General features: G+C 40.3%; 1 protein-coding gene across 1 annotated transcript in view; it reads left to right on the top strand.

Annotated features, from left to right (window-relative positions):
- LOC132395196 (serine/arginine repetitive matrix protein 3-like) overlaps positions 1–23,003 on the top strand; it is a 314,865-nt gene that overhangs the window by 252,688 nt on the left and 39,174 nt on the right. Inside the window, exon 5 of the mRNA XM_059971486.1 lies at positions 16,260–16,310. Within this exon, the coding sequence (XP_059827469.1) occupies positions 16,260–16,310 (51 nt within the window). The remainder of the gene's footprint in view (positions 1–16,259; positions 16,311–23,003) is intronic.

Consider the following 23,003-nt stretch of genomic DNA (forward strand, 5'->3'; position numbering starts at 1 on the left):
GGTTGTGCAGGTTGGTTCAATAACAGAATGGTTAAAGGTTCAAAGGCTGTTCTTGAAGCTGGTGTTGTGGGACTTAAGGCTTCTGTGCCTCCTGTTTAGTTGTGATAAGATGACATGGTCCACTTGGTGAGACTTTTGATAATGGATGTCACTTTCTTGAGTGCTCCTCATGTAGGTATCACCAATGGTGGGGAGGAATATGCCTTTGATGTATTTGGCAAAGTTTCCTACTCTCTGCAGTGCCTTATGTTTGTGTGTATTCAGATTGCTGCAGCAGACCATGGTGCTACCAGTTAGCATATGTTAAACAGTACAGCTGTGTCAGTGACGTACTGAACCTCCTTAATCTTACAAGACAGCAAAGATGCTGGTGTGCCTTCTTAGTGATTGCATAATAGTTGTGATTGAGATCACAGGAAAAAGCTGCCAAAAAGAGCATTAGGAAAATTTCTAAATTTGCCACAGAAGGGCTAAAGTTGGATATGAGATGTAACATAAAGCATTAAAAATATGTACAAGGTTCAAATGTTCAAAGGTCCAAAGGTCTAATTTAATGTCAGAGAAATGTATACAATAAACATCCATGGAAACAGAGGAGTGCCCCAAAGAATGAACGACAGTTAAACATAAGAAGCCAAAGACCCCCCCCAGCTCCCCTCCTTCCTACGCGTAAGCAATAGCGAACAATAATGCCCCTTCCCCCCCACCAGCCCAGAAAGAGCATCAGCACCCGCCACCGAGCACTCAAGCGTGAGCAAAGCAACAGCAAAGACACAGACTTGCAGTTACCCCAAAGACTTGCGTTTCACCCAGCATTCGACATACCGCAGGCTCGCTCTCTCCCTAATAAGGGAAAAGGAGTTGTCTCCATTTTCCCAGCGAGTGGGGAGACATAACAAACAACTCGCTGGTTTACAATGTTAAAAGTCCGTTATGTCACTTTTTCCGAGCTCTGTTCCTGAAGATCTCAAAGATCCTGGGTCTTTGGGCACACAGCAGTAGATTTTCTGACTCCCCCGATGACACACGGGTCTCCTGCCGTGACACCAACCCTCGATATGCCCGTTTCCAGAGCCCCGAGATCTTTGGCTTCCAAATCTGAGCCGGACTCTCAGGCTGAACCCTTGGCGTGCCGAACAACGGTCGGCCCAGAAACCCCGAGAACGGGTCCCATTCCCGCAAAGAACTGAAGTCTGCATGTAACTCCAGGTCAGTGTCTTCAAAAGAACACTGAAAGGGAAAAATAAAGATATTAAAGATGGAAATAGAGCTGTTTCCGAAGATGCAAGCAGAAGAGTCACTGTTTAGCGCCATCTTAACTTCACACCGCTCCAGAAAAGTGAGTGTAAAATACAAAGATTAATGTGAGTTCCTTTCAGCTTGAGACAAGAGAAATTATAATAGGAATAATTGAATGACAGAGGAATTAAATCTTTTTGTGTCTGTTTTCCTGGAAGAAGAAATAGTTGGGAACAGTAAGACTATAGAAGCTGAAGAACGTTAGTTTATAAAAAAAAATGTATGCAAGAAGTTAATCAAATTTAAAGCTGATTTATCACTAAGACTTGAAGGTCCTCATCACAAGGAGGTGTACAGGATGATAAGAGTGGACATTCAGGACCTTTTTGCCAAGGTGGAAATGGCTAATATGAGAGTGCATAATTTTATGATGAATTGGAGGAAAGAATAGGGGTGATGTCATGGGACTCATTGCCAGGGTGGTGGTAAAAGCAGGTATGTTAGGAATATTTAGGAGATGCTTAGATGAACGAAAAATGAAGGGCCATGTTGAAGGAAGGATTGATCTCAAAGTTGATTAAGAGGTTGAAGCAACATGATGGGCCAAAGGGCCTTACTGTGCTGTACTGTTCTGAGGAGGTGCTGATGGATGTAGTGAATGCACTGGTTACCATAATCCAAATCTCCTTCTATTCTAGAGTAGCTCCCACAAATTGGAAGAATTCCAGTGTACCCCATAGTTTAGAGGAGAAGGTAGTTAACTCACGATCGGTCAGCCCAACATCATGGAGAAAATGCCAGAATCTATTAATAATGAAATGGTAACTAAACTCTTTGTAAATAAATGAGACTGAAAAAAAAAGAACATGGATTTACAAATGAAACAATTCCAAAATTATTATAATCGGTAATTGGCTTCCTATTGTCACATGTGCAATACAGTAATCTTAGTTGCACAAATCAATCTGACAAATCAATCCATACAAAGATATGTAGAGATAGTACAAAGTGAATACAACGTGCAGAATAAATGCGAGAAAATCACATGCTGTGAATGCAAAGCAACAAAAGTGCTGGAAAAACTCAGAAGGTCGGGCAGCATTCAGGGAAATGCACAAACAATTGACGTCTTGGATCAAGTCCCTTCTACAGGACCAGAAGGAAAGGGGGAAGAAGCCAGAATAAAAAGATGGGAGAAGGAGAAGGACAAAATGCTAGAAGGTGATAGGTAAAGCCAAGTGGGTGGGAAAGGTAAAGGGCTGGAGAGGAAGGAATCTGATAAGAGGAAAGTGGACCATGGGTGACAGGGCAGAAGGATGGGCACCAGGGGAGGTGATGGATGGGTGAGAAGAGGTAAGAGGCCAGAGTGGGGAATAGAAGAGGAGAGGGAGTGGAAATTTTTTTTAGCTCAAGGAGAAATTGATATTCATGCCTTCAGTTTGGAGGCTACCCAGATGGAATATAAACTGTTGCTCCTCCACCTTGAGAGTACCCCATTGTGGCACAAGGGGAGGCCATGGACCAACGTGTCAGAATAGGAATGGGAATTAAAGTATTTAGCCACTGAGAAATTCTGTTTTTGGCGGATGGAGTGGAGATGCTTGACGAAGTGGTCCTCTAATTTATGTTGTGTCTCACCAATGTAGAGGAGGCCACCAGGAGCTCCAGATATAATAGATTACCCCAGCAGGTTCACAGGTGAAGTGTGGCCACACCTGAAAGCACAGTTTGGGGCCATGAACGGAGGTGAGGGAGGAGGGAAATGGGCAGCTGTAGACCTTTGGCTGCTTTCAGGGATAAGTGCCAGGAGGGAGATGACTGGGGAGGGACGAATGGACGAGGTAATCACTGGAAGCAGAGGGGTGGGAAGTAAAGATGTGTTTGGTGGTAGATGGCAGAAGTTGCAGAGGATAATGTGTTGGATGCAGAGGCTCATGGGTGGTAGATAAGGATAAGGAGAACTCTATCACTGTAAAAATGGCGTGAAGATGGGATGAGCTCAGATGTCTGGGGAAAGGAGGAAGTGCTGGTGAGGGTAGCATCAATGGTGAAGGAAGCAAAACCCAATTCTTTAAAGAAGGAGGGCATGTCCTGGAAAGGACAACCGAATTCCAGGAACATATATGGCAAGACAGAAATACTGAGAAAAGAAAATCACATTTTTACAGGAGGTAGGTGAGAAGAGCTATAGTCAAGATACCATTGGAAATCAGTAGGTTCATAAAAGGTATTGATAGACTGTGTGTCTCCAGAGATGGAGACATACAGATCAAGAAAGGAAGGGAGGTGCCAGAAATGGACTCTGAATTTAAGGACAGAGTGGAAGTTGGAGGCAAAGTTGATAAAATTGATGAGCTCAGTATGGGTGCATGAAGTAGCACAAGTGCAGTTGATGGTGTAGCAGAGGAAGAGTTGCAGAACATTACCGGGGAAGGCTGGAACATTGACTCTTCTACGTAGCCAATAAAAAGGCAAGCATAGCTGGACCCCGCACGAGTGCTCGTGGCTACCCCTTGAGTCTGGAGAAAGTGGGAGGAACCGAGGAGAAATAGTTGAGGGTGAGGACCAGTTCAGCCACATGGAGGAGGGTGATGGTGCAGGGGAATTGGTTGGTTCTTTTATTGAGAAAGAAATGGAGAGCTTTAAAGCCTTCTTGATGGGGAAATAGAAGTGTATAGGGACTAGACATCTGTGGTGAATATGAGGTGGTCAGATCCACGGAATTGAAAGTTGGTGAGGAGATTGAGAGCACGAGGAGTTTTGCGGATTTAGGTGGGAAAGGATTGAACCAAGGAAGAGAGAATGAAGTCCAGGAAGTCCACGGTTACTGTACAGAGAAAGTGGCAGCTGCTCTGCCCGTGATCACAAGAAACTGCAGAGAGTTGAAAGTGCAGCTCAGCACATCATGGGAACCAGACTTATCTATGGATTTTATCTTTATCTCTTGATGCTTTGGTAAAGCAGCCAACATTATTAAAGACCCCATCCACCCCAGGCATTCTGTCTTTTTTCTTCTCCCCTCAGCCAGAAGATATAAAAGCCTGAAAGCACCAGTTCAAAGACAGCCTCTATCTTGCTATGAAATTGTTCCGTAGTTCAATTAGACACTCTTTGACCTCACAGTCTACTTCGCTATGATCTTGCACATTATTGTCTGTCTGCACTTCACTTTCTCTGTAACTGTTACACTTTATAATGCATTCTGTTACTGTTTTATTTTGTACTACCTCAATGCACTGTATGAGCAGTATGCAAGATAAGTTTCTCACTGTACCTTGATACATGTGACAATGATACAAACCAATTCCAATTCAAATCCATCACTATTAATGCCCATACAAGGGGCTGAATGTCCCACATCAGCAGCCATTTCTCACGTTCTCTTCTATGAGACAGAAAAAATAAATGGTGGAAGACTGTCAGTATTTTGAAGTTTCCACTTAGTAACTGAGCATCTGATCTAAAGACAAAATTGCAAGCTGCTTTATATGATTTAGGATTGTTTAAGCAAACAACTGGTTTGCTCCCCTCCTATTGAATTATAACACAAGGAGGAAACAACTGGGACTTGTGATGGAATTTTAAAAACTGATGGAGCTATGAAGATTTGCTAATGCAGTCCCTTTCTTCTGTGTCATTGATACTTTTATCAGTCCTAATCTCACGTAGCAACACTGGAATCCATGAAGTGCCACTAAACAATAAATAATCAGAAACTCAAAGAATTCTGACAATAATAAATGTGCAAGTTGTATGTTCAATCCACAGTATTGTTTGAAATTTAAAAGCCACTGCACAGCATAATAATATTAAATTGAGGGAGCAAGAGAGATAAATTTGGAAGTTATAGTTGGTTTGACAGTAAGCTTTGCCTTGAAACTCAGTTGCACCTTTTTCATAGCTCAAACACTTGCTTTTATGGATAGTACCAAATTAGGTCTCCCTCAAAACAAAATAATAAAAATGGTCAATAACAAGAGTGCAGCAGTAAAACAGTTTTTACGTTTTAAAGCACTAAAAATATAAATGCCTGTCCAGATGAAGCCTCAACCCAAATGTTTGTTTCCCTCCATAGATGCTGCCTGACCCACTGAATTCCTCCAGAATTTTGTGTGTTGCTCTAGATTCCTGCATCTGCATTCTTTTTGTGTCTCAAAAACGTGACCTTCTCAGTTTTGATTAAATTCATTTTCATCTCTTCACTGCCCAGCCCTCAATGTCACACTGCTCATGATGGCAAACAACAACAAATTGACTTCCCCGGAGGAGAAAGTGACTGCAGGAGAGGAGGAAAAGCACCCTGATTTGCAGAGAGGAACAAAGCATTGATTTCCAGTGAGAAATGCACAGCAAGAAAGAATGTTGTACACTGGGAGTGACTGAGGCATTACTCAAGTTGCTTGTTCTGAAGGTTTTTACTCAATGAGGCAGCTGTTCCTTTCCATTCCTTGTGATGCATTGAGTGGCAACCTTGCCATTTCTTTAGCATTTGTCTGTTTTTTTATGAGGCCAAATCACTAGCTCGACACTCAACTCAGCACGGATGAAAAGCATCCATGGAGGAGGCCAAATTCAAACACAGAACCACTCGCCTCGAAATTCAGTGCAGATGCCACTACACCACCAGCTAGCTTCAATGGAGCAGAGTCACATGTAATTTAGACTCAGGCACACATACACGTGTAAACACCAATACATGCACACAGTTACACAATCCACACACCTAGTTCTCTCTCACACCACTCTCATGCCACCATTAATATCTAATCCAATTAAAGGGGTCCAATCTAGGTGTCAGCGTTGTCACCTATACTGTGTCTTTCATATAGTATGGTGGGCAGAAGTGTGGTCAACAGCAAGTTGCAGCATACTGTCCCAACCTATGAAAACAAACATGCCATTTGCTTTCCTCACCACCTATTACTTCCACGGAACTTTGGACCTTAACTCCAAAGTCCACCTGTTCATTAATATTCCTTACTTTACCATTCGGTGTCTATGTTCTACCCTTACCTAACTTCCCAAAATGTATCTCCTCACTCTTATCCAGATTAAATTCCAAATGCCGGTGCTTCACCCATCTGATCTATATTTTGCTGTTGCAGTAGACAAACTTCCTCAGTATTCACACCACCAACTTTCATGTTGTCTGCAAACTTATTAATGATTCCTCCAACATCCACAGCTTCAAAGACCTTAAATTATTATATATCATATTATTATTTATCAACTATTATATATGACAGACAACCAAGGTCCTAGCACTGATGTGTGCGGTGGACCAGTGGTCATAGACTTGTGATCTGAAAAACATTCTTCCCCTATTAACCTCTGCATTCTACCACCGAGCCAAATTTGGATGCAATTACCCAGTTTGTATTAGATCCTGTGTGCTTTAAACTTCTAATCTGCTTACCATGTGGGACCTCATCAAATGCCTTTCCAATGTCCATTTAGACAACGTCTAAAGCCCTGCCTTAAAAAAATCTTCAGAATTATCTCTTCAAAAAGAAGCAATATTTCCTTTGCACAAAGCTATGTTAACTGTTCTTGATCAGCTCCTGTCTTTCCAGTTGTACGCAAATCCTACCCAGACCACTGACATAATTTATAGCCCTGTAGTTACTTAGTTCACCCCTGCTATCCTTCTTAAATAAAGAACATCAATAGCTTTATATATATATATAGATTAATATAAAGATATATATTTATATATAAATATATAAATTAATATATTAGTCTTCTGACATTTGACCCGTGGTTAATGAAGCTGTAAAAATCTCTGTCGGGTCCCTTAGCTATCTTCTCTCTGGCAATCTTAAATAGATCTTGTAATGTTTTGTAACTTCAAAACATCAAACTAATTCAAGGGGAGACATGGGAGTCCGAAATGTGGGTCTAACTTCGGGTTTATTTTAAGCAAGGAATGCACGTATTGCAATGTCACGTGATAATGTATGCAACTCCTGTGTTTATGCATGTAATCCATAATGAATTATTTAAATGAACAAAAATTCTTAATCAACCAATATATACACAAGATTATTCAAACATTACTAAACATTAAGTGTACAACAGAGCTCATCAGGCCTGATCAACCCTTTTGTGTCCATTGACATCTGACACGTCCTGCTTTTTGATCCTGGTCTGCTCCAGATTATCCATATACCTGTTGCTGAACTCACTGTGTTCCAAGTCCTTCTCCAATACAGATGGAACATATTCATTTAGAAGCTCACCCACATCATCATACCTGGACTACAACTTTGGTCTCTAGCCCTCTCTTTCCCTAGCTACCGTCTTGCTCTTGCTATATTTCTAGATGCACTTGCTCTCGCCAGTAAGGGTGAGAATAGGATGATTTGGCAGATGAATCCATGGCTGAGGAATTGGTGCAGGGGGCAGGATTTCAGATATCTAGATCATTGTGACACCTTCTGGGGAAGGTATGTCCTGTACAAAAAGGATGGGTTATACCTGAACTCAAGGTGGGACGATATCCTTGCAGGCAGGTTTGCTAGAGCTGTGGGGGAGGGTTTAAACTAAATTAACAGGGAGATGGGAACCAAAGTGATAAAGCAGAGGATGGGATAGATAGTATACAAATAAATGCAGTGTGTAGTGAAACCGTGGGGAAGGAGAGGCAATTGACAGGGTATAATGGCAGTCAGAGGGATGAGTTGAAATGTGGCTTTAAACTAAATAGTAGGTTCAGCAGTTCAACAGTTTGGAAAAATGAGGATAAAGTAAAAGAGAAGGAGAGTGCAGAAGAGGTTACAAAAGTTTCTAAAATAAATAGAAAGACAAAAAGTTTAGAAGTTAACTTCTGGTAACTTGGGAACAAAGTTGGAAAAGGTGATGAATACAGAACAAGGCATTATATTTGAATGAAAGCAACATATTTAATAAGGTAGATGATCTTGTAGTGCAGTTAGAAACTGGCAGGCATAAAATTGTGGGCATTGCTGAGTCATGACTAAAAGATCATAGTTGGGTGCTTAACATCCAAGGATACACATTGTATCAAAAGGACAGCCAAGTAGGCAGAGGGGATGGGATGGCCCTTCTGGTAAAAAGTGAAATCAAATCCTAAGCAAGACGGGACATAAGATCGACAGAAGGCAACTAAAAGTAATAAGGAGAGAAAAGATGGAATATGAAGGAAAGCTAGCCAGTAATATAAAAGAGGATACCAAATGTTTTTTTTTAGATATAAGGAAACAAGTAAGAGAGAGGTGAGAATGGATACCAGACCCTGGAAAATGATGCTGGAGAGGGAGAAATGGAGGACACGAAATGGCAATCTGATGCCATTTCGCCATTGAAGTCAGACTTCCCCAAAACAAGACCTTAACTTGAGGACCACCTTTATCCATAACTTTTCCATTACTACCGTGAACAGTGTTGGTACCACTGAGGCAACTACCGAATGAGTAGCTCCACTCACAAGGATAACAACATCAGAGCAATCCACAGTTTTATTATTGACCTGGAAGATCTCCCGTATCAGCAGAAGGTCTCTTCAAATCAGGAGTCAAGCATGAAAGTAATATGCTATGCTTCTAGATCTCTTGACACTGTTCCACAATAAATGGTGCTTTGAGCTCCAGTTTGTGTCTGTATGGGTGTTTATTAGATAAGAATGGCATCATTCTGTAGAAATTTGATAGCAAGAAAACATCAGGTATGGGAATATGGATTGCGATCAGATGTGCTGCTCACCACATTGAAGTGATCACAAACACAATTTATGGATAAAATCAGTTGGCAATATCACTGACAAGAAGTGCACTAGACAAAATCTCACAGCCTAAAGTTTATTTACAAATTGTCTTTTACACAAAACTTTTCACGGATGTATTATTAAACTTTGACACTTGGCCACATTAAGAAATATTAGGAGATCTTAGAACAGACAGAGAGGACCTATCATCTGATTCTGATTTAGTACAATCCTTTTTATCAGAAGGCCCTCCCCAGTCTCCTGTCTCATTCTTTTTTGTCACCAGACTACTTTCATTTTATTTGGAACTCAATACCTAATCTACTTTAACTACGCATCTTCAATATCTTCTTAAGTATCTCTTCAAAGCCTTTTTTATTGGTAGTTTCAACACAAATTCACATTTTCCTTACTGGCTTAGCAAACATTTTCATTAAGCCTACTTGCGAAATATTATGGAATGCTGTGTATCTACTACTTTATTTACACAAATAAAAATTCCTTTCTTTGTGTGAGTATACTATACAATAACAAAGGATACTACAGGCATTTGTATTACACTGATCAAATTTTGTTGCTTTGAAATTAGTTAATAAGCAACATTACATAACAAACAATGTACCATAATGCACTCTTTGTCACATTCCAAGGTTCAAAGCTTGTATACAAAATACAACTCTGAGATTTGTCCTCCTTCAGACAGCCATGAAACAAGGTAACATCATGCAACCCATTTGAGAAAAAAATAGAACATAAAACATCAAATACTCACCGCGCAGAAAAAAGAACAAACTGCGCAAATGGCAAAAAGCAAATGAGAAACACAGAATATCAACGTCAAGCCAGGAGTCCAGTAGCTTTCCATTTAGTTCTGTTCAGCACTGTGCTGCTAGACCACTGCAGGCTGCATGCAGAGCCATTCTTTGCTGAAGCACCCTTGTCCATATAGATCACTCCGATCAAACCACTCAAGAACAGCAAAAAAAGTAATGAGGATCCAGAAGCACATGCACCATGCGCCTCAAAGTCCCCTAAACTGAGGCCACAGCTGTGCCGATCAAACCTTGCAGAATGGAACTCTGCACTTCCCTTTGATAGCACCTAGCGATAGGGAGAGGAAGACCAATCAGACACAGGCAGATGGCGCCAATCACCCGCCAGTTCTCCGCTCTCACCCTCGTCGACTTTAACCTTGATCAATGCCTCAGTTGGGGAGAAGCAATGGAATCGATCATGGGCTTTCGCGCTCAACGTCGTGATGTACAATATACTGTTCACCCTCTGTCTCATGATGCTGCTCAAATTACTCCTCTGATCACTACTCTTAACTACTCTGAGATTGCTTTGGTTGTAGTAGAGAGCAGCAGTAGTAAAGAAATGTTTGGGAATTTCACTGATGTTCATATTTAGAGTCTATTCTCTTCCTTTGGAACTGATGTGTTTTTAATTGTTTTGCTCAATGTTTATCCATCAGTCAACCCAACTGGAAAAAAATAATTGGTAGTTAATTTCAGGTCATGCCGAGTCTGTTGTCATGAGCACAAGTAAGAGAGCTAAAGGGACAATGGAAGCCCTGTTTATAGCAGCATATCAGGGACTTCGATTCCTACCCCTTCACTCATCTCCTTCCTTCAATCACTTCATCTTCCTCTTCCCCTCCCAATCTGACATCCCACTCGGAGCATTTTCCAGCTGCTCAGTCTTTAGAAAACATGAAGCCGACTGCTATCACTTGCCTCTTTCAGGGCAACTTCCCACCCAGTCCCTGCAGCCACTATGCATGAAGCTTGTGGCCCACCCCACGAACCCCACTGTGACAGAAAGGGAAACGGTCAAACAGGAAATGCACATACACACACGATAAACGTCATTCAGATGTGACTTTCTGTTTGATGGAGGTGGATTCATGCCTCTGGAGAGGGTGCATCTTACTCAGCTGTCACTTGACCCAACTCCTCCTCAATTTGTAAACAATGTTGTAAAGATTAGTGGCACAGTAGTGCAGGGAACAAGTTTTCAAAACCAGCAGAAGATAATAACTAAATATGAAGAGGATCGTCATGTGTGTTATCTAGCAAATAATATGAAAATTGGTCATCAGAGCTTTTATAGAAGAACAGAATAAAATAGGAGCAGGAGTAAGCTACCTCACCCTTAAAGCCTCCACATTTAGTATGCTTATGGCTGCTGTATTGTGGCTTCCTCTTCTGTGCCATTTCTCCTTATCCCTCTGTTTCTTGATTTATCAAATATTTAATCACCTCCAATAATGATCCAACTTGCACTGCCTGCTGAGGCAGATAATTCCAGTGGTATCACCCTCTGCTAAATGAAATGTCTACACTCCTTAGTTCTAAATGACCAGCTTCTTACTTGTAGTTAAGTCCTTTGACTCTCCCATTTGTGAAACATCTACCCTGTCAAGCCATTTTACAATCTTATATGTTTGAATAAGATCTAAACTCTTATAAGCTCTAAAACAAATCTACATGCCCAAACAATCCTCTCAACCCAAGAACTAGCCTTGTGAATCGCCTCCCCTGAAACTATATATTAAGGTAAGGAGACCAAAGCAGTGCCCAGAATTGCAGATGTGTCCTCAATAACATCCTGTACAAGTGCATCAAACCCTCCCTGTTTCTAAAACAACAACCCCTTAACAATGAAGAGCAAAATGTTGTTTGCTTTCTTGGCAATTTGTTGAACCAGTCTTCCAGACACCTATATCCCTTGGTATTTCGCTCTATCTCCATTTAGATAATAATTTACCTTTTGATTTATTGAAACTTCATTTACCACTCTTTTGCCCACTTTATCTTTCTATATCCACAACAGAATTACTGTGTCCTTCTCACAACATGATCTTTGTCCATTTTTGTAACATATATGCAGATTTGGAAACCTTACACACTGTTCCTTTCTCTGGATAATTAGTATGAAGAGAGAACAAACACCGGCCATGAACTAACCCACTAGTTACCTACTTCCAGCCTTCAGTGGACCCATTTATTCTAACTCTGTTTCCCATGAGCCACTCCATCAGATACCATGGACTTATCATTTATGCACCAGCTTTTATGTGCCACTTAGTCAAATGCCTTGGAAGTCTAAATACATTACACTTGCAGGTTCACCTCTTCCAAGAATTCAAGCAAATTTTTCAAACTTAGTTACCTGCCGTAAAACAATGTTGAAAGGGTCTGATTCTAGTCACCTTTCTTAAATGATTAATTTCTTCCTATTTGATCTCAATGTTGATTTGATTTTCAAAGCATTAGTGTAGTTCAGGATGAGGTGACATAACCAATAAATTTGACCTGTGATTTACAGAACTACAGAAATATTTCATTTTAATACTTCTCTGTGCAAAACCAATGCTAACATTCTCAGAATCAGAAGCAGGTTTAACTTCAATGGCATATGGTGCCAATAAAGAAGTATTCATCCCCCTTGGAAGTTTTCGTATTTTGTTTTACAACATTGAATCACAGTGAATTTAATTTGACTCTGATCATCAGAAAAAGACGCTTACTCTTTTTTGCCAAAATGAAAACAGGTCTCTACAAAGTGATCTAAATTAATTATGAATATAAAATACAAAATTATTGATTGCATAAGTATTCATCCTCTTCAAGTCAGTATTTAGTAGATGTGCCTTTGGCAGCAATTACAGCCTTGAGTCTGTATGGAAGGTCTTTAACAGCTTTGCACATCTGGACACTGCAATTTTTGCCACATTCTTCTTTACAAAACTGCTCAAGCTCTGTCAGATTGCATGGGGATCTTGAGTGAACAGCCCTTTTCAATTCCAACCACAAATTCTCAATTGGATTGAGGTCTGGACTCTGATTTGGCCACTCCAGGACATTAACTTTGTTGTTTTTAAGCCATCTCTGTGTAGCTTTGGCTTTATGATTAGGGTTGTTGCCTTGCTGGAAAATACATCTTCTTCCAAGTTCTCTTGCAGACCGCATCAGGCTTTCCTCCAGGATTTCCCTGTGTTTTGCTACATTCATTTTACTCTCTACCTTCACAAGTCTTCCAGGGCCTTCTGCAGTGAAGCATCCCCACAGCATGATGCTTTTGATGATGTGTGGCATTTGTTTGATGGCCATAAAAGCTCAATATTTGGTTTCATCAGACCACAGAACCTATTTCCAGCTGACTTTAGAGTCCCCCACATGCCTTCTGGCAAACTCTAGCTAAAATTTCATGTGAGTTTTTTTCAATAGTGACTTCCTCTTTGCCCCTCTCCCATAAAGCTGTGACTGGTGAAGCACCCGGGCAACAGTTGTTGTATGCACAGTCTCTCCCATCTCAAACATTGAATCTGGTAACTCCTCTAGAATTGACATAGGTCTCCTGGTAAGGACTCCCTTACGAGTCCCCTTCTTGCATGATCACTCAGTTTTTGAGGATGGTCTGCTCTTGGTAGATTTACAGCTGTGTCATATTCTTTCCATTTCTTGATAATTGACTTACCTGTACTCCAAGAGATATTCAGTGACTTGGAAATTTCCTTGTAACCATCACCTGACCTGTGCTTTTCAATAATCTTTTTTGCGGAGTTGCTTGGAGTGTTTTTTTTTGTCTCTATGGTGTAGTTTTTGTCAGAATACTGACTCACCAGCAGTTTAACCTTCCAGAGACAGGTGTACTTTCACTGCAATCAATTAAAGTGCCTTGGCAGCACACAGTGATCTCCATTTCACTAATTATGTGACTTCTAAAACCAGTTGACTGCACCAGTGATGATTTGGTGTGTCATATTCAGGGGCGTAAATACTTATGCAATTAATTAGTTTGTGTTTTATATTTGTAATTAATTTAGATCACTTTGTAGGGATCTGTTTTCACTTTGACACAAGTGTTTTCCTGCTGGTCAATGTCAAAAAAAGCCAAATTAAATCCACTGTGAGTCAATGTTGTAAAATAATAAAACTTGAAAACTTCCGGGGGGGGGGGGGGCGGTGGTGAATACTTTTTATAGGCTCTATATGTCATGACACTTGTTGTCTTGCAGCAGTAGTACAATGCAATACATAATAGAAAAATATCTGAGAATGACCAGTAAGTATATATATAAACTATTAAAATTAAATAAGTAGTGCAAAAACAGAAAAAAAGTAGTGAGGCAGTGTTCATAGGTTTGATTTCCTTTCAGAAATCGGATGGCAAAGGGGAAGAAGCTGTCCCTGAATAATTGAGTGTGTGTCTTCAGGCTTCTGTACCTTCTCCCTAATGGTAGCAATGAGAACAAGGCATGTCCTGGGTGGTGGGTGCCCTTAATGAGGGACGCTGCCTTTTCGAGGCATTGCTCTTCGAATATGTCCTGGATATGACAGAGGATAGTGCTCATAATGGAACTGACTAAGTTATCAAATCTCTGCAGCTTATTTTGGTCCTTTGCAGTTGAGCAGTTAGAATGCTCTCCATGGTACCACTGTAGAAATGTACAAGTGTCATTGCTGACATCGGAAACCGCCTCAAACTACTGATGAAATATAGCTGCTGCTGTGCTTCTTTCTAGCTGCACTGATATGTTGAGACACGGTTAGATCCTCAGAGATATTGATACCTACGAACTTGAAAGCACTCAGTCTTTCTACTTCTGATCCCTCTATGCGGACTTGCGTGTCATACCCTTATCATACACTTCCTGCTGTCCACAATCAGTTCTTTCATCTTAATGACGTTGAGTGCAAGGTTGTTGTGACACCACTCAACTAGCTGATATATCTTGTTCCGGTATGCCCTCTTGTCACCATCTGAAATTCTGCCTGCAATCGCTGTATCATCAGCCAGTTTATAGATGGCATTTGAGCTGTGCCTAGCCACACAGTCATGGGTGTAGAGAGAGTAGAGCAGTGGGCTAAGCATGTGTAATTGAGGTGTACCAGCGTTGATTGTCAGTGAGGTGGGGATGTTATTTCCGATCCACACAGACTGTGGTTTTATGGTTAGGAAGTGGAGGATCTAGTTGCAGAGTGAGGTACAGAGGCTTAGGTACTGGAGCATTCTGATCTGGCCTGGAGGAATGATTGTGTTAAATGCTGAGCTATAGTCAATAAACAGCATCCTGACGTAGGTATTTTTATTGTCCAGGTGATCCAAGGCCACGTGGGATCACATCTGTCGTAGACCTATTCTGCCGATAGGCAAATTGCAGTAGGTCCAGGTCTAGGTTTTTGCTGAGACAGGAGTTAATTCTAGCCATAACCAACCTCTCAAATCAGATGTGAGTGCTACGGGATGATAGTGATTAAGGCAGATCACCCTTTTGAAGCAGGTGGGAACTTCCGACTGTAGCAAGAAGGGACTGAAAATATCTTTGAACACCCCGCCAGTTGGTTGGCCTAGGTTTTCAGAGCCCTACCAGGTACTCCATCCAGGCCTGTCGTCTTGCAAGGGTTCACCCCCTTGAAAGACAGCCTGACATTGGCCTCCGAGGCATAGATCACAAGATCAACGGGTGTTGCAGGGTTCCTCAGAGGCGTAGCTTTATTCTTCCTTTGAAAGCAAGCATAAAAGGCTCATAGGGAGTGAAGGATCATGAGGTTAGGTTTTGAAAGTCTTTAGCAAGCATGAATTATTACTGTTCCTACAAAGTCAAAGTCAAGGTCAAGTTTAATGTCCTTTGCATGGGCACATGTATGCACAGGTGCAATGATAAACTTGAAGTTGTGTCAGAGACACAGCATTTACAAGAAAAGCATAAATTACACCAAATTATACAGGATTATACATTTTCTCTACCTATGCTTGTTAATACTTCTTACAGATGTCAAGCATGAATAATTTATTCATATACCTTATTACAGGGGCTCCCAACTTGGAGTCCACGGATCTCTTCCTTAACAGTATTGGTCCATAGCGTAAAAAAGGTTGGGAACCCTTGCCTTATAGAATGTCTTTCATAAATGGATCAATTATAATGGTAAATTGAATAGTAAATGTTCATCACATTGGGTGGTCACAAATCTAATTAAAAATATTGCAGAATATTCTAGAAATTATAAATTTATTTCTGATTAATGGAAGCAACTCCCCCATGACCTGGAAGTACTTGATACAGATGTTATCAGCATTTTGTGGCAAAGTATACAGTTTATCAAAATTAGCCTCTTTCATTATAATGAGCAGCAGAATTAATTGCTGAGAAAAAAAAACATTTTAATTATGTGTATTGTGAAATTGAGTTTGAATCAAGTCTGAAATGTAAAGCATTCCTAAGGAAATCTAGATATTGGATCTTCATTGTACTCCCCTTATTTGTGTTCATTTGTTTTATCCTTAGGTCTACAAGCCCTAAAAGCAAACGCAAAGACAGGAGCAAGCAAAGAAGGCGGTATGTTTATATCATCATTAGTTATCCTAGAAGGAATTTAGCATTCTCAAATAATCTGCCGCCTGTGCATGAAGATATTCTGAATGCTGTCTCTGGGTCCAGGGTGATTCTTGGTGTCTTTTGGGAATGATACAGGACTGTGGTGCAGGTGTCAGTTAGATAGCTTGATTTTCCACATTTGTCTTCTCAATTTTCCTCATCTTTTCCCTTCATTTCTACAGTTATAATGACTGGTTTATAATGTTGAATAAATGTACATTCATAAACAGTCAGGAACCTGTTCTGACGTGGGCACCTAAAACTGACCAACTAATGATACTAAACTGAGCAATAAGATTCCAGTACACAAAGGTATTGGGCATCTTGTTGCCAACCATCAAAATGTCATTGTCACCTAAACCAGGTTCCACCAGCTTATTTCTCTGTGTTGATTGTCTTTTGTATATGCTACTTTTGGGCTTTCATTTTGAGTTTAAATTGGTACCTTATCCTCTTTCATGATGCCCAGATTTCTGGTGAGAATATCACACCTAGTATCTTTTAATAATGGTAGGAACCAGTGACACTGGGGATGCTGTTGCCCCATAGCTTGGTCAAATAACTTAAGTTCTTCAGGCCAACAATTATTTAAAATAACAAACAGCCATTTTGAGCTGAGAACTTCACATGTTTTATATTGGAAAATGCTGGCGTCCAGAAAAAGAAACAGAATGCTGGAAGAACCCAATGGGTCAAGTTGCATCTGTGGAAGCAAAAGGTGTAAATTGACCATGTTAGTTTGGATGAGACTAGGGTCAGAGGTCCCAGATTTAGGGTGAAAGGTGAAATATTCAAGGGGAATCTGATGGGAAACTTCTTCACTCGGAGGGTGGTGTGAGGATGTAAGTGTAAGAGGTAGATGTGGGTTCAGTTGTAACATTCAAAGGAAGTTTGAATAGGTATATGGATGTGAGGGATTTGGAGGAATGTGGCCTAGGTGCAGACAGATGGGACCAAACAGATAGCCTGATAAGATCAGATAAGCCTGGACAAGCTGGAATGAAGGGCCTGTTTCTATGATCATTTTGGACCAAGACCTTTATTCGGACTAACAGGGACTGATAGGCAGTAAATTGTAATAGCAAGGGGAATGGGATAGAGGTGTTGAGACTAGCTGGCCTCACTGTAGCAATGTAAAAGACCAAGGACAGACAAGAAGGAGCAACAAACTCAAAATGCTGGAGGAACTCGGCAGGCCAGCCAGCATCTGTGGATAAGAGTCAATTAGGTCCTGATTTTGGTTGTTTTCCAGCATCTGCAGATTTTGTCTTGTCTGTGGACAGAAGGGAGGTATGGAAATAGCATGCAACCAAAAGCTCAAGATGGTCACTGCAAATTGGAGATTTGTAACATTTCAGGTTCCACATGGGTAGCTCACATCCCATTGGTATGGACATGGAACATTCCAATTTCAGACACCACAACCCCCCCCCCGCCCCCAGTATTCTCCTCCTACACATTCCTTCTACCCACCCACTTAGTTTCCTTCTCCCTCTGTTCATTCATCTATCCCCTGCCACCACCCCCCCCCCCCCACATTCTGCTTTCCATTACCTTCCCAACTGGTCCCACAGAAACTGGGTTTCTTTTGTTGTTTATGATAGACTGCTTGAGGGGAACACAAATATACTTTCAGTCTACTTTTAACACATAGAAATTTGGAGAAACAAGAAAATTTACTTTTATTGAATATAATGTGGTTAATTGCATAACAATGCTGATGCTCTGTAATAGTTCAACTAAGCTAAAAACGTTTTATAAACCATATAACAATCACAGCACGGAAACAGGCCATCTTGGCCCTCCTAGTCCGTGCCGAACCCTTAATCTCACCTAGTCCCACCTACCCGCACTCAGCCCATAACCCTCCACTCCTTTCCTGTCCATATACCTATCCAATTTTACCTTAAATGACACAACTGAACTGGCCTCTACTACTTCTACAGGAAGCTCATTCCAAACAGCTATCACTCTCTGAGTAAAGAAATACCCCCTCGTGTTTCCCGTAAACTTCTGCCCCCTAACTCTCAAATCATGTCCTCTAGTTTGAATCTCCGTTTTGTTGATGATTTTCATTTGTACTCAGTGTCTGAGGCTTCTTGCTTAAATGTCAACAACAGTCAGCCTGGATTGATGGATGCCATTTGCCCTGATATCATTTCTTATGACCACAATATCCTGGTGAAACTTCTCACCATGCTCATCACTGACAGCGCCAGGATTTGCTGGGGAGAAGTCTAAATGGGACTGCAGAAAATGAATCTTTAGTGACATGTTGCACTTCATGGTTTTGTATGCTTGAAGCATGTTGTCAACCAGCTGCACGTAGTTCGGTGTTGTGTTGTTGCCAAGAAAGTTTTCAACAAAATGCTTGAAAGCCTCCCATGCAATTTTCTCCAGTCCTACTAGAAGTTCTCTGAGTTGTCTGTCATTGATAACCTGTTTTGTGGACCAACAAAAATGCCTTCCTTAATCTTGGCAGCAATTATTCTTAATGAATTAAAATAACAGATATCGGCAATTTAAAGAAATGGTGCATAATAGAGAAATTTCATGGTGATTTTCATGATCAGCTGCCCAAAATCCATAAGGTACACCCAAAAGTATTCAGGAAGCAAAATATTTGTTGTCCAGTGTGATCTATCAGCTTCAGTCTATGACAGCCTTTCTTGTTCCCTCTGTCCTGATGCAGAATCTTAACTCAAGGCTTTGACTTAAATCTTTTCTCTTCATAGATCCTGCTTGACCTGTTGAGTTCCTACAGCATTCTGTTTGTTGTTTTTCATTTGTTTTCTTTCTAGTTCTCTTTGATTTCTGTAGTTCTGATGACATTACATACAATGACTATGTGGTTTCAGATGCATTGTAGGAAGTACATGGATTTCCCATTTATTCTGCATGATCCTCTGCAGTAGCCCGTCAGTGCTCCACCTCTGCATTAGTGTCGGGCATGTATCCTCATCAAAATGGCAGAAAAATTGTAAATACTTATCAAGAAAATCCTACTAAAACCAGTGGATAGGGCCCGGTCTATTATGGGTAAAGCCCTGCCCACCGTTGAGCACACCTGCACAGTGGGCTGTCACAGGAAAGCAACATCCATCATCGCGGACCCCCAGCACCCAGGTCATGCTTTCTTCTCCCTACTGCAGTCGGGAAGATGGTACAGGACCTTCACAACTCATGCCACCAGGTTCAGGATCAGTTATTACACCACAACCACCAGAGGGGATAACTTCACTTGTCCCATCACAGACCTGTTCCCACAATCTATAGGCTCTCTTTGAAGGACTTTTCATCTCATGTTCCCGATATTTATTGTTTATTTATTCATTATTGTTATTTCCTTTTTTTGTATCTGCACAGTGTGTTGTCTTTTGCACGATGGTGGTTTGTCTGCCCTGTTGGGTACGGTCTTTCTTTGATTCTGTTATGGTTCTTGGATTTACTGAGTATGCCAGCAAGAAAACAAATTTCAGGGTTGTATATGATGACATATGTGTACTTTGATAATAAATATAATTTACTTTGAACTTCAAATTTTGAAGTCAGATGACTAGAATGACATCTGGCCTAAAAAATGAAAATTATGATGAGGGATTACATAGAATAGGCTTGTAAATCCTCATGTGATAATCAGGTGTGTGCATAATTCAGTTGTTAAACGTAATCAAATGTTTTCATGAGATAGATGGAGAGAAAGTATTTCCTTTGGCAGCAGAGTTTGCACCAATAGGGAACAACAAAATTAATCCTCTGCCATTTAAAGCTGATAGTTAATTTGAGGAGGCACTTCTTAACAAATATTACAATTAAAATCTGGAATTCGGTTCTTCATGAAGATGTTGAAACTAAAGTTTGATAAAACTGAAGAATTTTATGTTAGCAGAGACACTGAGCATTATGAAAGCATGAGATGTAAATGAAGGTGCAGATTCACTGTGATCTAGTTGAATGTTAGAACATGCTCAGGATGTTGAATGGCCTTCTCTGGTGCTATGTTTAAAATGGCATACCATCTGTAAAACAGCAACATGAAAACTTGTAATAAGGCAAGATACAGTTATTTATACCTTCAGTAGTTCCATTATATGTAAATTGAAACTAAATTTGTTAATGTCTGAGGTAGATTTTATAACTACAATTATGAATAAACCTAAATATACTCTAGCCTTGATGATGATTGATTCTGTACTGGGAGATGGAAGTAATATTTTAGGTAAGCTTACACATGTGTGTATTTGTGCCACCCTTTACAAGTTGGCTACAGATTCATACAGGAATAATTTGACTGCTTCTCTGATCTAATACATACCGAGTTCTATTAATCCCTTGAGGTTATTAAAGTATTTTTATAATGCAGTGATTAATTAGAAAAAATTCTAATAAATTAAGTGTTTATTTTCCAATTGGCATTGAAGGTTATTGTTACCATCAACTACAAAATGTAGCTTCTGATTCCAGTTGAATAACTAGTTGAATCAAGTGGAAGAGGAAGAGAACCATTTTTCTGCCACCTCCAAACTCAATTCTTTGAGAATTCTCCTGCCCTCCTTCTAACCTGTAACTCATCTAAAACTTTATTGCCCACAACTTATTTTCCATCAAACCCTTCTTTTAAACGTACCAGATATTCTGTGGAATTACTGCAAACTTGGACGCCTCAGGTACAAGTAATGACATGGAAATAGGTGTAGCTCTCTAATGCACTTCGAGCACAGGCACAGAGTTCTAGGCTGAGAATTTTTTTGCAGTAGTAAGAGGAATTCTGCACTTTTAAAGCTGTCACCTTTTGAACTGAGGGCTCAGCTCCTCTTTTTGTTAGATATAAAATATCCTCCAGTTCTCTCTGAAGAAAGAGCAAGGAGTTATCCCCACTGTTATAGCTGACATTTACTCTTGAATCAACAGCTCAGGGATAGGATCTTGTCCTGTTACCAAATTTGTTAAGTTGACAGCCTTTCTATTTTTGTTGATTGCAAAGAGATTTGAAGTGATCCGTGGCTGTGAAAAGGGTTATATTTACATAATTCTTTTACATGTCACGGAAGTTAAAGACTGAAGAAAGTAAATAAAATAATTGAATTATATATGAGGGGTGATTAATAAGCTCATAGGAGTCAATTTTAGAAAACATAGCACATTTATTTTTCAACATAGTCCCCTCCTAGTCCAGCGGTCATGGAGCATACGGATCTTGGACCTCCAGAAAGTGTCCACAGCAGGGGTGATTGATAAGTTTGTGGCCTACAGTAGGAGATGAGTTATACAGCTCTCGTTACATGCACATGCAGTTCAACTCTTTGAGTGATTATGCATAAAGTTTGAAGTTAATAATTCATCTCCTTCTACCTTAGGCCACGAACTTATCAATCACCCCTTGTACTGGCTTTCACTAGTGTCCACTGATTGATGCAATGGAATAACTGCCATTGTACACTATATCTGCTCAATTAGTCAATGAAAAGTAAGGAATGTAGGAACAGAAACTGTAACAGCCAGCAGCAATTTTAATTGTATCAGAAGTAAAAGATAGATTCAGAGGAATCCTGGATGATTTGCTGGTGGTGGCAAAAAGGGATGCAGGGGGATGAGGAATGGACGCATTGCTAAATTTTATAATTTTGTTATCACGTATCTTGCTGTTAAAGGGGAGAAAAAAGCAGTATGAAAGAATAGATGGAAAGCCATCTTCATAATGAGAGGAAGTATTGTGTATGTTGAACAAGACTGAAGTAGATAAAGCCTTACACTTCGAATAGTTTGACTCTACCTTTATTAAAAAAAAGGTATAATGATTACGCTCCACTCATAACTGTACTGTTATTGGTTAAAATATTAGCAGTTTTAATGCTAGATATTTTAATGAATACCTGAGCAATCATTTAAAAGGATGCCTTCCAAATGGAAAGAACAAACAGAAATTCTGAAAGATTAGGTCACATCTAGGTGATTGAGCTTTTTTTCATCTTGAAGAATTTGCAGGAATCCATCAGGTTTTTAGAAAGATAATCTACTTAAGAGGAATTGTGGGAAAGGGAACAGATAGGAGAAAAAGCTGGAAACGCGCAGTGGGCTAAGCGGTGCGTGTGGAAGGAGAAATAGAATAAATGTCTCAGGTTGAAGTCCAGAACAATGAGTCGGAAGTAGCTCCTGCAGACCTGATATTGGCTAAGCTGGTTGTTCATGTAGTACTGGATCAATTTTGGGTCTGTTCTTTTAATCTTTTTGATGAATAAAGAGTCACAGAGTAGTACTGCACATTGTAAAGCATCCCAAAGCATCTCACAAGGGACTTGTCAAAAGAAAATGTAACTTCACAACCCAAGGTTGACCAGACAGATTTTGAGCAGAGAAGTGGAAGTGTTAATGAACAGGATTAGAAACCAGAGTTGTTGGATGCTGATGACACAGCCCAATGCACAGAGAGACGTGGACTTCCCTTCCCAAAACTCTTCAAATGTAGTGCTATGTAGTTCAAAAAAAAGGTTTAATCTGGAGCAGAGTCAAAATTCTCCCATTTCTGGGCCTCATAGAAAACTCAACCTCCGAGTTTCAGTTGAAGTTTTCCTCAATGGGAAATAGTAAATTGATTTAAAATATCCCCCAAATTCACGAAATAATGAAATACCCAATGTTTGTTTCCATGATTTA

This window comes from Hypanus sabinus, chromosome 6 (assembly GCF_030144855.1).
Source record: "Hypanus sabinus isolate sHypSab1 chromosome 6, sHypSab1.hap1, whole genome shotgun sequence".
Taxonomy (NCBI): Eukaryota; Metazoa; Chordata; class Chondrichthyes; order Myliobatiformes; family Dasyatidae; genus Hypanus; species Hypanus sabinus.